This window comes from Cyanistes caeruleus, chromosome 19 (assembly GCF_971803275.1).
Source record: "Cyanistes caeruleus chromosome 19, bCyaCae1.hap1.1, whole genome shotgun sequence".
Classification (NCBI taxonomy): domain Eukaryota; kingdom Metazoa; phylum Chordata; class Aves; order Passeriformes; family Paridae; genus Cyanistes; species Cyanistes caeruleus.
This window is the reverse complement of record NC_141719.1, coordinates 5,922,416-5,935,736: the sequence shown is the minus strand read 5'-3', so window position 1 is coordinate 5,935,736 and position 13,321 is coordinate 5,922,416. Positions and strand designations below refer to the sequence as shown.

Here is a 13,321-nt window from a genome sequence, read left to right as displayed (position 1 = left end):
GGTCCTTGCTGCTCAGGAGCCTGCCCAAGGCAACCCCTCGTGGGTTTGCCCACGGACTGTATCTGCTCACAAAGCTCTTTGCTCTCTGAACTGTCACTCCAAGAGCATGTTCATGTCCCTGCATGAGCAGGGAGAGAGGGTGGGAGGGCAATAAATTGGCTTAAAAGTATGAAAAGGTCTAGAAAAAGAAGCCATCAAAGATGTGAACAAAATCACACTGGAGAAGATGGCTAACATAGTAATTTATTCTGGCTACATCTCTTCAAAAGGATGGGTCTGTTATTCATTAGAAAGCAAGAGAGAGTGGTTATGAACTGAAATCATGACTTCAATTAGTTTCCCCATTAGTGGTGATTGGAATAGCTGGCCAGCTCCATGCAAATGAATACATGCAAGGAATTTCTTATGTCAATTTAGTATTACAGACTAATGTAATTGTTAACCTTGGTACTTCACATCCATTTTTAGAGCTTAATGAATCAACTGTCTAATTTGTCAATGTTGATTAAAAGATGAAAGAAACGGGAATATTTTCATATGGGAAAGAAATTACTTTTAAAAAAATAGAACTGATCCCCTTTGTGTAAATAAAATAAGGCATGGAAATACTGAATAAAGCAGAGATTTTGAATCAGATGTTCTTCTGGTCCTGGTCCAGCTGCACAATCATTGAAATATGCTTAAAAATGTGAGAGTGAAGCACAAGTTTAAGTATTTTACTAAAAAAAGATAAGTCTAAACTTATGCTTCCAATCAACCAGACTGGAATCTTTGATTAGATCCCTTAGATCTTTGATTGAATCAGGATTTAAATCAATGCCAGGCAAAAACCAGAGATAAAACTGGCTGCAAAATAAAACATGTTCTGCTCTGCATACACTCAAACTTTTTTAAAACTTCACAGCTGATGGAAAAATATTTTAATTTTCAATTCTCTCTGAAAAACCAGTATGTTTCCCATGATGGTTTTGCATATGAGATAACCAATTTCCATGAAACACTTCTCCTCTTTTGGGAAAACAGAGGAGTCAGAGGAGGGGTGGCCTGGGATGGAGCCTGCAATCCTTGTGTCCTTTCAAGCACTGAAAAAGTCACAGCAGTTAAGAATTAGTTCCTCAACCCCAATGAGCCCCAGGGGAGCATTTGGCTGCATTTATGAAGAGGATTAAAAAAAATACAAAGTGCTAACAACGTGGATAACATTTAGGCATGTTGCCAAAGGACATGATACTCATTACACACATTCTTTGGAGACTCCTGGATGGCTTTCAGATCAAAAACCACCAACCTTTTTGTTATTTCTGTAGGAGAATTACAGTTCTCTGGAGGTTTCTCTGTGAATCCCTCCTTGAATTTAAAGCATGCTTCACCAGGAAATGCATCAATATAAAAGCTCAGCAGGTTTATGATCATCACTCTGCTTACCTGTCTGCGGAGCAGCCTTTCAGCAGAAGGGGAGTGTGCCTGCTGGGAGACCCGGGGCTTGCTGTCCCCCACCAAATGGTCATGAGCTCTTACATGGTGGAAATGTTCCTTTGGGATTTGTAGGAGGGAGCTGGTGTCTGCTGGCTGTGACTGCACCGATGCCTTTGAACCTTGCGAGGGGGAGAAGAGGAAGAAATGTTCATCCAAGGGTTGTGTCCCAACCTCAGGGACCTCCCAAGGAAAACTTCTCTGCTGCACCTTGGATCAGATAGGAACAGCAAAACCACTGAATTCAGCAAATGGCTCTCCAGAACTGGGAAAAAAAAGCTCCCATCTACTAATAAATTACTCCAGCATTGTCTATTATTTCATTTTTCTTGGCATTTTCCCCTGATACAGCTGGGACTAGCTCCTGTTGAGAACAGAACACAAGGAACTACAAGTTCATCTGAACTGGCAATTCCTGCATCCCTACTTTTGGGCCAATTACTTTGCAGGCAGCCTCACTTCTGAGCACCTCAAACATCTGACTTTGAAAGGCTCTAGAAGGGGTCTCCATGCCTGAGCCTGCATGGAGACCAAGTGCTGGGATCTCCAAACCTGCATGCACACACTGGAAATGAAGTGAAAGGGAACAGCACCTGGCAGTTCTCAAGGTTGGTTTTACAAAGCCTCCCAGAAGGAAACACAACTCTCCAGCCTCTGCCTGACCCTTTGTGATTGCTGGCTACTTCTTCTAAAAGGTTTGAAACTCTGTGTGCTCCCCCTACACACAGGCTCAACGTTTTTCAAAACAATTAATTTAATCTGGACCTCATCCCAGAGAATCTCATTTGTCCTGGAATCTTTCCCAGAACAACAGCCCCATTACGAAGGAGTATTCAAACAAATGCCTCCTGCAAGTGCCAGTGTTTCTGACAACAAAACCTTTTCAGCTTGAAATATTATGGCTTGGTTGTGGTGATTTATTAGAGGCGCCTGGTACCTCTTGCTGTCTTCACTGCCCTCTATAATATTACAAACTGTAAACAGGTGGGGGTGACTTCCCACACCCTGAAAAGCAGTGACAGTGTAGGTGGAAGAAAACGGTGATGTGTCAGAATTTGGGGACCTTACCCACCTGCCAGCACTGTGGCCTGCTTAAGATGATTGGAATTTCACCAGCAGGAGAAAAACACTAAAAGGTTTAAATGCTTGATGTGGTTATAAGACATTAGCTTTACCTCTGCAAAGTATTTCTGCTACACCTCAGTGAAACAGCTGTTCCTGTGGATTTACAAGGGTGCAATGCCTGAGCCCAGAAAGCCAGGGCTGTTGTGTAGGGCTATTCAGGTTCTCCAAACTGAAACTGGGAAGTAAAATGTTGAAAAAAGAAGGGACTCACAAATTACCCAGTCCCTTGTTGACATAGTTTTTGTTCAAGACAGTATAAATACATCCCAGTTAAGGGTCAACAATGAAGCACTGGAAATTCCCTCTGCAGCAAACATGATTCTTTCATGTGGTCAGGAATTTCTTGACTGTTACAGAGACACATGAATTCTGACTCAGCTGAAGGTAATGGGAGATTTGCTATTGCTTGCAATGGAATTTTAGCTGCACCATTAGCATTATGTGCAAACAGATTCTTCAAAACACCGCTCTTGACCTTGAAAATTGTGTATTGTGGCAGAGATCTCTCACAACACCAGATTCACCTTCCTCCCTTGTACTCACTTTTTTTCTTTTTTGCTTCTGTTCGACAGTCGCTATTCACCCAAATTCTTATTACTATGCAAATTTCAACATCTTATTTCTAATCTGTTTAAATCTCCTACCATTCTGAGCATTGCTGAAATTATGTTCTGCTTAGAGGCTTTCAAATGGCAAAAACTTGTAAAAACTCCCCTGTCTTATCAGTGACAAATGTCTAAAATGATGGCATGTACAAATTAAAGGTGGCTCCATTCACTTCAGCAGAGGAGCTGGGGGCACAGGGACAAGCCCTGGGAGGCAGCTCCAAGGACAGGGGCAGAGGTGAAGCTTGGGAGAACCCTCCCTGTACCTAAGAATATCACTGAATTTAGCTCCAAGATGCATATCCCAACCACACACACTGGGAAGAACAATTCCACACTCTCTCATTTTCCCATTTATCTCACATGGGCACGTGTCTTAATTCAGCACATTTATGTTCATTTTACAGGCATTTAGAGACACCATCTTCCCATCTTTCACAGATGTTCCCAGATAGAGCTTCCAAACAGGTACTGCTGCAAAAAACAGGAGGAAATATTTCTGTGCTGGGATTTCTCCTCTGAGACCCAGTGGGCCAGATGGAACCCAGACTGTAGGGACTGTAACCTTAGGGAATCAGGCAGGGCCAGGCCACTTTCACATTCCCAATAAATTCTGAGGAAAGGGGTTATCTTAAACAGGGCTTTGTAAATTGTGGAGGGTCTTTGCAAGTTGTGGAGGGTCTTTTCACAGCCATTCCACAGGTCTGGACGCATGACTGGAAACCAGCGGCAATTTTCTCCCTCTTACTGAAGAGCTTGGAAAACCATTGCTGTATTGGAAAATCCTACTCTTTTCCCAGCTGAGGGACATGTACCTGATTGGGATTTGTGATGTGCTGGCTTCCTGTCACCCAGGGAAGCAGGGCAGGGGCTGGAGTAGGGCGGCTGGAACATGTAGCTGTCGTTTGGCAAGGAGTGGGTGCGTCCCACCGAGGGCTTCCTCACACTCAGCAGGTCCTTGCTGGGGGACAGGGTCAGTGTGTCATCCTTGGAGCGGAGATCAGCCTGAGGGGAAGAAAAAATGTGAGGAATGCAGGCATGGAAGGGTGGGAAAGAGGAGAAGTGCCCAGAAACGTGAGCGACAGCCATTGCAACCAGGATGGCACGATGGGCATGCACAGGGTGCACAAATGGAGCTACCAGGGAGCCATCCCCCTCCATCAGGGTTGTCAACAAACTCTCACACAATGGACCACAGAAACAGAGGGAGACACACCATAGCAATAAACCATGACTATTTCAGGGATATGCAAAGAAGGCATCATGCCTCAAGGCCAGCAAAGGTCACATTCTTGGCCCAACTTTGACCCTCTGCTCCCTAGGTGTCCTCATCAGCAAGGCAGGCCTTTGCAAAGGGGAGTAGTTTCTTCTTCTGACAATAAAAGAAAGAAAAACAAACCAAAAAAAAAACCCCAACCCAAATGCAAAAACTAGTTTATCAAAAATATATTCTGTTCTAGGTCACAGAACAATTTTATTGGATTTTCTTCTCACATAATGAGTAACTAAACCTATTCTATTGAAAAAGATATCTAAACCTACTCCTTCAGGGTGAAAGCCATTCTCTAATTAGAAGGGATCTAATGCAAGCAAGGGTTATTGTATAAATGTTAACTGTGGAATTTTTACAGCCAAAGAGACTCTTGGAATAGGCAGCCCCAGAGGCAATATTGAGTGGATTCAGGTCTGATTTCATAAGAAAATAGATCCATCTCAGAAATGTTCTTGAGTGTTTTTGTCTTGGAGAGTATCAGCAAAAATGGAATCAAGGTCATCTTCCCAGTGTATTTCTAATGAAACAATTATTTAATTGTTAAAATGTCTCAAGTGAAAAATGCAGGAATAAGTTTATGCTACAGTAGTCTAGTACAGTATTTGGCTGATCATTTTTGGAAAACTTTAGATCTTATTTTCTGAAAAATTTTCCCTTTACTCAGTGCTTTACAGGTTTTCTGGAATCAACAGAGATTTTTTTGATCCCAATTTCCTCCTTCAATCATAAAAACGAAATTTCACTACGACATTTATTTGCACAAGAAATATGATGAGATTAAAAGGAATTTGCAGAAAGAGAAAAAAAAAAAAAGAGGAAAAAAAGAAGAAAAGATGGGGAAGAGAAAAAAAATATCACTGTTGCAAATTTAATGAACAAAACAGGTATGCACTGCTGCACAGCATTTGTTTCAGTCCCTGGGAAACTGCTGATTTGGATAGATCATGGATACAGACGAGTTAAGGGAGACTGCAGTCTCCTGATACATCTTGGGGAAGGAGAACAGAACCTGTGCTGGTAAAGCTGAGAGTTTGGATTTGGGAAATTCTCTGTCCCTCCCTGCCTTTCCCTTCTACCCAGTTCACGCTGTTTCACTGTCATACTGCTGAGCTTAAAGCAGAAAAGGTGGCCTGAAACCTGAGATCTCAAACTCAAACCCATTTCAAAGTGAGCATGAGAACTGGGATTTGAGACCCCATCCAAATCCAACCATCAGTGAACCTTTAGGTTCATAGACAGGATCCAATATAGGTAATTTCCACTTTTGGGTCATCCTGGGGGAAATCTCATGAGTGAAATTCATGAAGACCATTGAAAGTGGCTGTAAAATGATCCTTCCTAGGCCAGCCCACAGAGCAGTGGGAGTACATGACTTTTTGGTTCAGTGGCACTTTTGAAAAATGTGTTGTTTTGGCTGGACTGAGAATCAAGTCCAAATTTTCCTTGAAAAAAAAAATTATTTTTCCAACTAAAGCTACATCCAAATGAAGTGCAAAAATATTTCATTTAGAAGATATTTCAATGAAAGCTTGCAGTTTTTCAGGAGTTTGGGCAATGGCTGTGACCAAACACTTTTTTGTTATTGATAAAAATTCACAAAATCCTTTGTTCAACACAGTTTTGCTTTTTTTTTTTTTTGGAGAGGGGAGAAAAACCATCTTTCCTGGCTGTACCCTTGAGACTTTGCAATGCTGTCAAACAGTGTTGTCTAATCAGATTCAAAACTAGGAGGGTTTCTCCTCTGTCCAACTCTCCATACTAATTTTGAAACAAAAAGCCTCGTAAAGAAGTTAAATGGGGTTTAAAAAATCTTTTGCACATGATGCCATGAAGCATGATGGGAAATATTGTCACGGTTTAAGAGATGTTTCTCAAATAACTGCTAATTAAGATGACAGTCAACTAATATGGCAAAAAATTTATGAACAACACAAACATCCAAAGGCGGGTACATGGACAACAACAAAGAAAACAAGAATGATCTAAAAATGTTGGGAAAGGAGTTATGTCTGTTGTACAGCAGAAAAAAAGCACTTGACCGCTACACAGCTAAAAATATCTAATGTTTCAAAGAGGAGATGGTTAAGGCAGGGTTCAAAATACTGATTATGTCAGTCAAAAAGACACTGAATAGTCAAAATTTATTATTTTTTTTTCCAGCATGGTGACTGCTAGAAAAAAAACTGCAAAACAAGCATCATCTGGGAGAGATCCCCGTTTGATATTTGTAAAAGAAACAGTCTGGCACCAATCATGCAAAAAGCCTTGTGGTGCCTGTGTCCATAGTGACAAAAATCCACTCCAAACTGAAGTGTTGGGGCTGGCTCTTCAGCAGAGGAAATGGGTCATTAGCTCACAGGGGTCTCTTCACGTAGCATCACTGATTTGTTTCAGATGGGGAGGAAATTTCAACCTTGATGCTTTCTGAAGTTGGTTTTTGGTTTTGGTTTTTTTAAATTTTTTGTTCTACTTGTAGGAAATACATTGTTTATACATAAGACACCAAAAGAAAAATTGAAATAACTACTTGAACTACTTGTTCCTCGCAAGGAGCCAAGACTGGGGACAAGAGTGACAAAAGCCAAGACCTAATGGCATGAAGGACAGCATCCTGTTCAGGGAAGAGGTTGGTGCTATTTGGGAAGGGGCTGGAGCTGGAAATGCCATTAGACAGGTGCAGAGAGATGGCAGCAGTATTTTGAACCCTGTAAACATCAGACTACACAGTGACCAGTGTATGTACATTGCTTTCCAGAGCATTAAGTAAGTGTGTGTTAATGTCATCAGCAAAAGAGTCATCCGTCAGAGCTAAGGACCAGGACTTTTCAGAGAGAATATCTGACGTCAGAGACAGAGCCTCCATCTCAGCTAGAGGGATCTAAAGGGAGAGATGATTAAACATAAGAAACCAGGACACAAATCTTTTGGAAAATAAAATTAAAGAAAGAAAAAAAAAAGTATCATAATCTAAGTACTTCTAGACACTAAAGCAATATCCCTGCAGTGGGAGAAGCTGTATCATACACATTGTTACCAGGGACAGAACGTTAAAGAAATGAAATATAATGAAGAAATCAAGAAAGGAATGGGACATTTATATTTTAGTGCTTACCAAGGATCTGGGAGGGGGTTTAAAACCATACACTAATGCTAGTATTGCATTTTGCTGTTCTCCTGTCTACATGAAGAAGTAAAGGAAACATTACTTTCATAATAGATTCATCCTCTTGGCTGTGATTAAATACAAGAGGTTTCAAAATCTGATTTCTCTGAAGTTGTCCCCCCCCCAGTAACCATGCTGGTTTCCAAGCTAAACTTGTTGAGTCTTCAAAGATTCCCCAAAAAACAAAACCATATATTCAGGTGGGGTATGGAGTGTGCCTTTTCCTGTGCCCCAGGGAGGCTGCTGGGACACTCCCCACCACCCCCCAAGCAGCAGGTGGGACCATAATTCACTTCCTCATGGCTAAAATGGCACAGGGAGAAACCTAAAGCTTGGTTTTGGTCAGAAAACACCTTCCTGGTGCTTTGAGCTCATTTTGGCCGGCTATAGAGCCTCCAGTGACACCAATAACCATCCTACTAAAACAGCCAACTGCATTTTTCAGCCCCCAAATGTCCCTCAGGCCTTGCCCCAGCTGTTTCCTCTGGCATTGAGAAATCCCGACTTTGGAATCAGCTCTACACAGCCACACTCCTGTTTTCATGTGTCTTGCACAAATGGATCCCCACTGAAGACAATCAATCAATCAATCAACCAATAAATGTCCTTATCAAATCATTGATGAAGCTCTCTCCTTAGACATAAGGGTATTTTTATAAGAAATGTGAAAATGTCACTTCTGATGTTGGAGGAAAAAGAGGGGGAAAAGGGGACAGTGGCATCTCCCCTAGGGTAGCAGCAGTGCTGCCAGGCACTGTAAGAGGGGGTGTCTGCCCTGCAGGAGGCTCAGTTATCCCCAGATCCCTCCCTGGACACAGTGCTCATGGCACCAGGACTGGAATTTCATCAGGTAACCTCCAGACCTGGCTCACAAATGAAGGGGCCATCTACTCTGGGCAAGTTCCAGGTGCTTATTGTCCACTTCTCACTGTGCATTTCTTTTTGTCATCCTCTATGCTTGAAAAGTCTTTCAGCAGCAATAAATCTTCCAAGAGAAAACAGAGGGGCCCAGATCACTGGAGTTCTCAAAGGACTGGGTTTTCTCACTCTTAGAAATGGCAGCCACGGGATGGAACAAACTCAGTGATGAGTGAGCCTGGAGAGGCTCAAAATTCAGCTGAGATAAGTAAGAGGGTTGGACTCCTCTCACCTAACCTCAGCTTTGATATCTTCTCTAGCACAGTCATCTGCTGGCAATGGATGAGAGAGATGATTTGGAGCCCCTGATTTCATATGAGGCTCCCCAAAAAGGCATCACTGCAAAGGCTGCCAGCCTGAGGACAGGAATCCCTGAGAGGGACCCAGCAACCAGAGGCAGCAAAAATCTGTGCAGGAGTGTGGTGGACACCAGCAGCTCCTGCCTGCTGGGAGCTGCTATTAATCACTTGCTTTCAGCAAGTCCCAGTGCTGCTCTAAATTCCTGAGTTGCCTGAGAACATGACAAATGGTGTGAACAGAAATGCCAAAATGTAAACAAAACATCACCCCACTTCAGCCTTCCCAAACCCAAAATTGAGTTTGAAGCCGTCAAAACATTTTGTTGGAAACATCCAACTGATTTAGACCAGTTTTAATTATAGAGCAGGGGGGAAAAAAAAAAAAAAGCTTAAATTTTAAAAGAAAAAGCCATTGCAAACTGGAAAGCTATATTTTTCCATTACAGAAATGTCAAAACAAACCCATTTTTTTTGCTGCAGCAGCAGTTTCTGGTGAAAAATGTTGTGACAAAAAATTTTCAACCAGCTCTCACTGAGTTTCCTACTGACCCTCTGCCTTCCCTGCCAAAACTACTGTCTCTGTTCCTCTGGCAATATTAGAGATAACCACTTCCTATAGCTTAATAAACTCTGGGATACAATATGGAGCAATCAGAGGGAGAGATGTTATCCTTCTATATAAAGACCTGCAGCAGGATTTCATTTTACCTAAGCTTGTTCCTTTTCTCTGATGAACCATCGAAAGTTGGGTAATTTAGAATGTCAGTGAGCTCATAAACAAGTACTCTGATTTAACAAGAAAACTTCTGTTCTTTTTAGCCAGAAAGTGGGGGGAAAAATAGATCAAAAAATATGGAATTTGCTCAATCCCAACTGCAGCAAAAAATAGGTGTGCTTGAATTATTGTTATGGTCACTGCTATGTTTTAGGGAAAATATTTGTTCAGAAGAATAACACACTTTAAAAAGTATTTTATTCTAGGAAGTAAATGAGCTAATTTTAAACAAGCACTGTCTGCTGGAGAAAGCACTGGAGCGCAGGGTTATTTATGTTCATCATTAAAGGCTGCCTCCCCTCCTAAATTCACTAGATCAGAGAGGAGGATCTAGTTTACAGTGACCCACTTGCAAGAAGCCTCTTCAGGAAAACCCTTCAAAAGTGGATTTTCAGGCAGTTGAAATTGGCACAGAACACAGAGATCATTTGATGATCCCCAGCAGCTCAAACTCTGCTCTGGGAAAGCCTCAAGCTGTGCTGCAGGCTCTGCAGACAAGCCCTGACACTGCTGTGGAGTCAGTCCTGCTCAGGAGCAGGAAGCCAAGTATAAGAGCCCCACTGAAGGATGGAGATGGAATTTTGTGCATTTCCCCACTAACACCCATGAACTGTAAATCCCAGTGAAAAACTTCTTACTGTGTTGACAAGGGAAAGTCTGGGCATGTTCTCTTCCTCTTGCACTAATACACAACATCATCTATGTCCACAGAAAAAGCCAAATTGATGCTTTATGCTTCCAGACCCCTGTGACTGCATTACATAAAGAACTTTAACTTGCTATTAAAGGTCTCAGTCAAATTGAGTTTGGATGGACACTTTGCAGGAAATTAGGAATATTAACCTGGTTCTCAGAGTTGTAATATTCGGGAGCTGGGAGGGCATAATGATGGCACACAGAGCCTGACAGGTTGTCCATCAGCTTCAGCTCTCCTTCCAGAGATTCCTGGATCAGCAGTGATATGGTATCAAACAAGTGCCTTTCCTAGGAAGGGTGGTGTACAGCATGCAGAGAGAGACAAAGCAAGCCAAAAAGAGAGGAGGAAAAAGGCGAGGGATAGAGACAGAGAGAAGAAAAGGACAGTGTGTCAAACCCAGTGAACAGAATGAGGGGGGGAAAAAAAAAAAAGAAGAGGGGAAAAAAGGTGGAAACGTTCAAGGAGAACAGCAGTAACAGGAACAACGGGACAGGAGAAAAGGAGAGAGAACAGTGCAGTAATATCACGGCGAGCAGAGACAGCTTTCCCAGACATTACGAGAGATGGGGTGACAGCAGCGTCCCCGAGACCATGGCTGCTCCCACCCAGGGCCCTCCTTGGGGACAATCTCCCTCTCAGCAAACACAGACAGTCATCCCTGGGGGCTGAGCAGAGCCTTCCTTCCCATCAGGGCTGTCAACTTCAACAGGACACTATTTGCTGCAAGGCTTCTACACACATGGTTCATGCTTTTGAGCTGCAGGACCTAATACTTGACACCTAAATCCATATCCAGAGGGCACAGAAATTAAAATAACCTGACTGGAGAGAAGCTGAGTGTCCTGTCCACAGAAGCTGCAGCTGAGCAGGATGGACTTGTGACAGGTCACTAATTCATGGGCCAGACATGGGCTGAGGTGCCCCCAGTGTTCTGGCCAATGTCAAACCAGCTGGCCACAGCACTGGGATTGTACAGAGCAGGGTCTGGCTTTTGCAGGCAGCAGGGGAGCGATTTCAGGGTGCACCTTCCACGTAGGGAATGCCCAATGCATACAATGAGATGAGGACCAGCGCTACAGTCAAACAGCACACGGTGCAAAAATCCCAGGAAAGAGGCAAACAAAAGAGCATGCTGTCCTTGCCAGGGTTGTGTCCTGGGAATTGTATTCCTCTGCTATCAAGCTAAAGCATCAGATTTTCCCTGAAGATTTTGGCTGGGAAAATAAATAGTGAGAATAAGATCTCCTGGAGGTTTCTGAGGCTTCTGTTTGAAGGAAAGAGCAAGCAACACACTCTGAAGGTTATGACTGGAATAAACCCTTCCCCAGGCTGCCTTCAGAGAGGGCAGGTTTAGCAGACTGTGGAGTGAGGGTGTCATTCTGACTGATTTGTCTCACAGTTTTGCAATTTCTCTTTTTTGCCAGTTTCAGTCCTGGTACAGGACAGCAGGGCTGAGGACAGTTTGCCAGTACTCTGCTCAACACATACAGCACCAGCTGGGGTGTGTTGTTTCTTCCTAGAGGACATAGTAAATCTGTATTTCCCCACGTGCCCTGAACTCCTTTTTCCTGAGCCAAAGAGCAGCTTTGGACTCCATCTCAGACATCAGAGATTTTAATGGCACCAGAAATTTCCAGTAGCTTAGGAACTGAAACAAAGCTTAAGCAGGGATTTACTCTCTGTCACCCTTGGACTAAAGATCACAAATGAGTTTTTCATGCATTAAAATACGCGTTAGTCCACCCCAGGCTGAGGCCAAGATATGCTGTTGTGAAATCAAGATGTAATAAAAGTTAATGAGGTCTGCATAGAGTTTAACCCAATTTGCAATCAGCTAAGACTAAAAAAAGGCTGGACTGTATTTCCTGAGTAATTTCAGTTCAATGACCTCCCAAAGAACTTGTCTGGGGCTTGATCTCACCTCTCATTCCTCAAACTGAATCTTCATCCAAAAATTGTCCTTTTGGGAGAGGTGGTGCAGCTCATAGCAGCTCCCACATTACAGCCATGCTCCTGCTGGTGGGAGTTCTGCCACCAGCTCTGGTGAGCTCAGGTTTGAGTCTCCTCTGGATTATTCTATTGTTAAAAGAATCTTTTCTTACAAGCCTGACTGTGGGGATGAATTTTAAATTGAAGTTACATAAAACAAATTTAATACTGAAGCAAAGATTAGCCAAGTTTTATTCCTCTTTTATGTTGTGGTTCATGGTCTGTATTAGAAAAGCAAACACATTATGCTCATGATTTTGCTATCACAAAGGACCAGTCAAAACTCTGAATTAAACTAAATTTGGAGCTAGCTCTGAACTCTGTAGCTTGAGCTGACATCCAGAGTAAATTGCAAAACTCTCTCCCTCCAAACAGATGCATCAAGGTGGTCTGGAGACCTGACTGGGGTGTCTCCCCTGCAGCACTGGTTCCCAAACCACGCAAGAGTCAGCAGCAGACAGCAGGGAATACAAGCCCAGGACATCTGGTACACACCTCTTTCATTGCCAACTCGTGCAAGTCTTTCCCCAGCAAAAATGCAGATCAAGCCCTCCTCACCCTCCAATAGAGATTCTCACCATATGATAAGCTAGTGAGAGCTGAGAATCCACCTTGATTTGCATGGGATTGGTGAATCTGTGGGGGCTCTCGGGTCTCTCTCCACTGGTGGTGCCTGTCCACGCAAAGATGTCTGAGGGGCTGTGCTGGCTGGGGATGATGGTCTTCATCTCCATCTCCAGTTCTGCTTCGAGCTCTGCCTCCTCCTTTGCCTCCTTGTTGCTCTCCTCCAAGTGCTTCATGAGCACAGCGATCACCACGTTCACCAGGACAAACTGGGCTGTGAGCACGAAGGAGACGAAGTAGATGGGGGAAATGACGGTGTTGTAACAGGTGGACTCCTGGTCACAGTCACGCAACGTGTCCTGGAAACAGCAGGGGAACGATCACAGAATCAGCCAGGCTGGAAAAGACCCTGGAGATCCAACCTATTACCTAACACTTAT

At 43.2% G+C, this 13,321-nt stretch overlaps 1 protein-coding gene across 50 annotated transcripts in view; it reads right to left on the bottom strand.

The window, feature by feature from the left end:
- The window catches only part of CACNA1G (calcium voltage-gated channel subunit alpha1 G), a 145,615-nt gene that overhangs the window by 6,857 nt on the left and 125,437 nt on the right, over positions 1–13,321 (bottom strand). For 17 of the 50 annotated variants that reach the window (XM_086857334.1, XM_086857285.1, XM_086857300.1 and 14 more), the window contains 5 exons: positions 12,896–13,240; positions 10,475–10,615; positions 7,220–7,354; positions 4,019–4,208; positions 1,426–1,595 (listed from right to left, as the gene is read on the bottom strand). In XM_086857334.1, the coding sequence (XP_086713460.1) occupies positions 1,426–1,595; positions 4,019–4,208; positions 7,220–7,354; positions 10,475–10,615; positions 12,896–13,240 (981 nt within the window). Of the gene's footprint in view, positions 1–930; positions 1,083–1,425; positions 1,596–4,018; positions 4,209–7,219; positions 7,355–10,474; positions 10,616–12,895; positions 13,241–13,321 lie in introns of those variants that run through there. The other 33 variants (XM_086857327.1, XM_086857336.1, XM_086857303.1 and 30 more) reach the window with 4 other exon arrangements.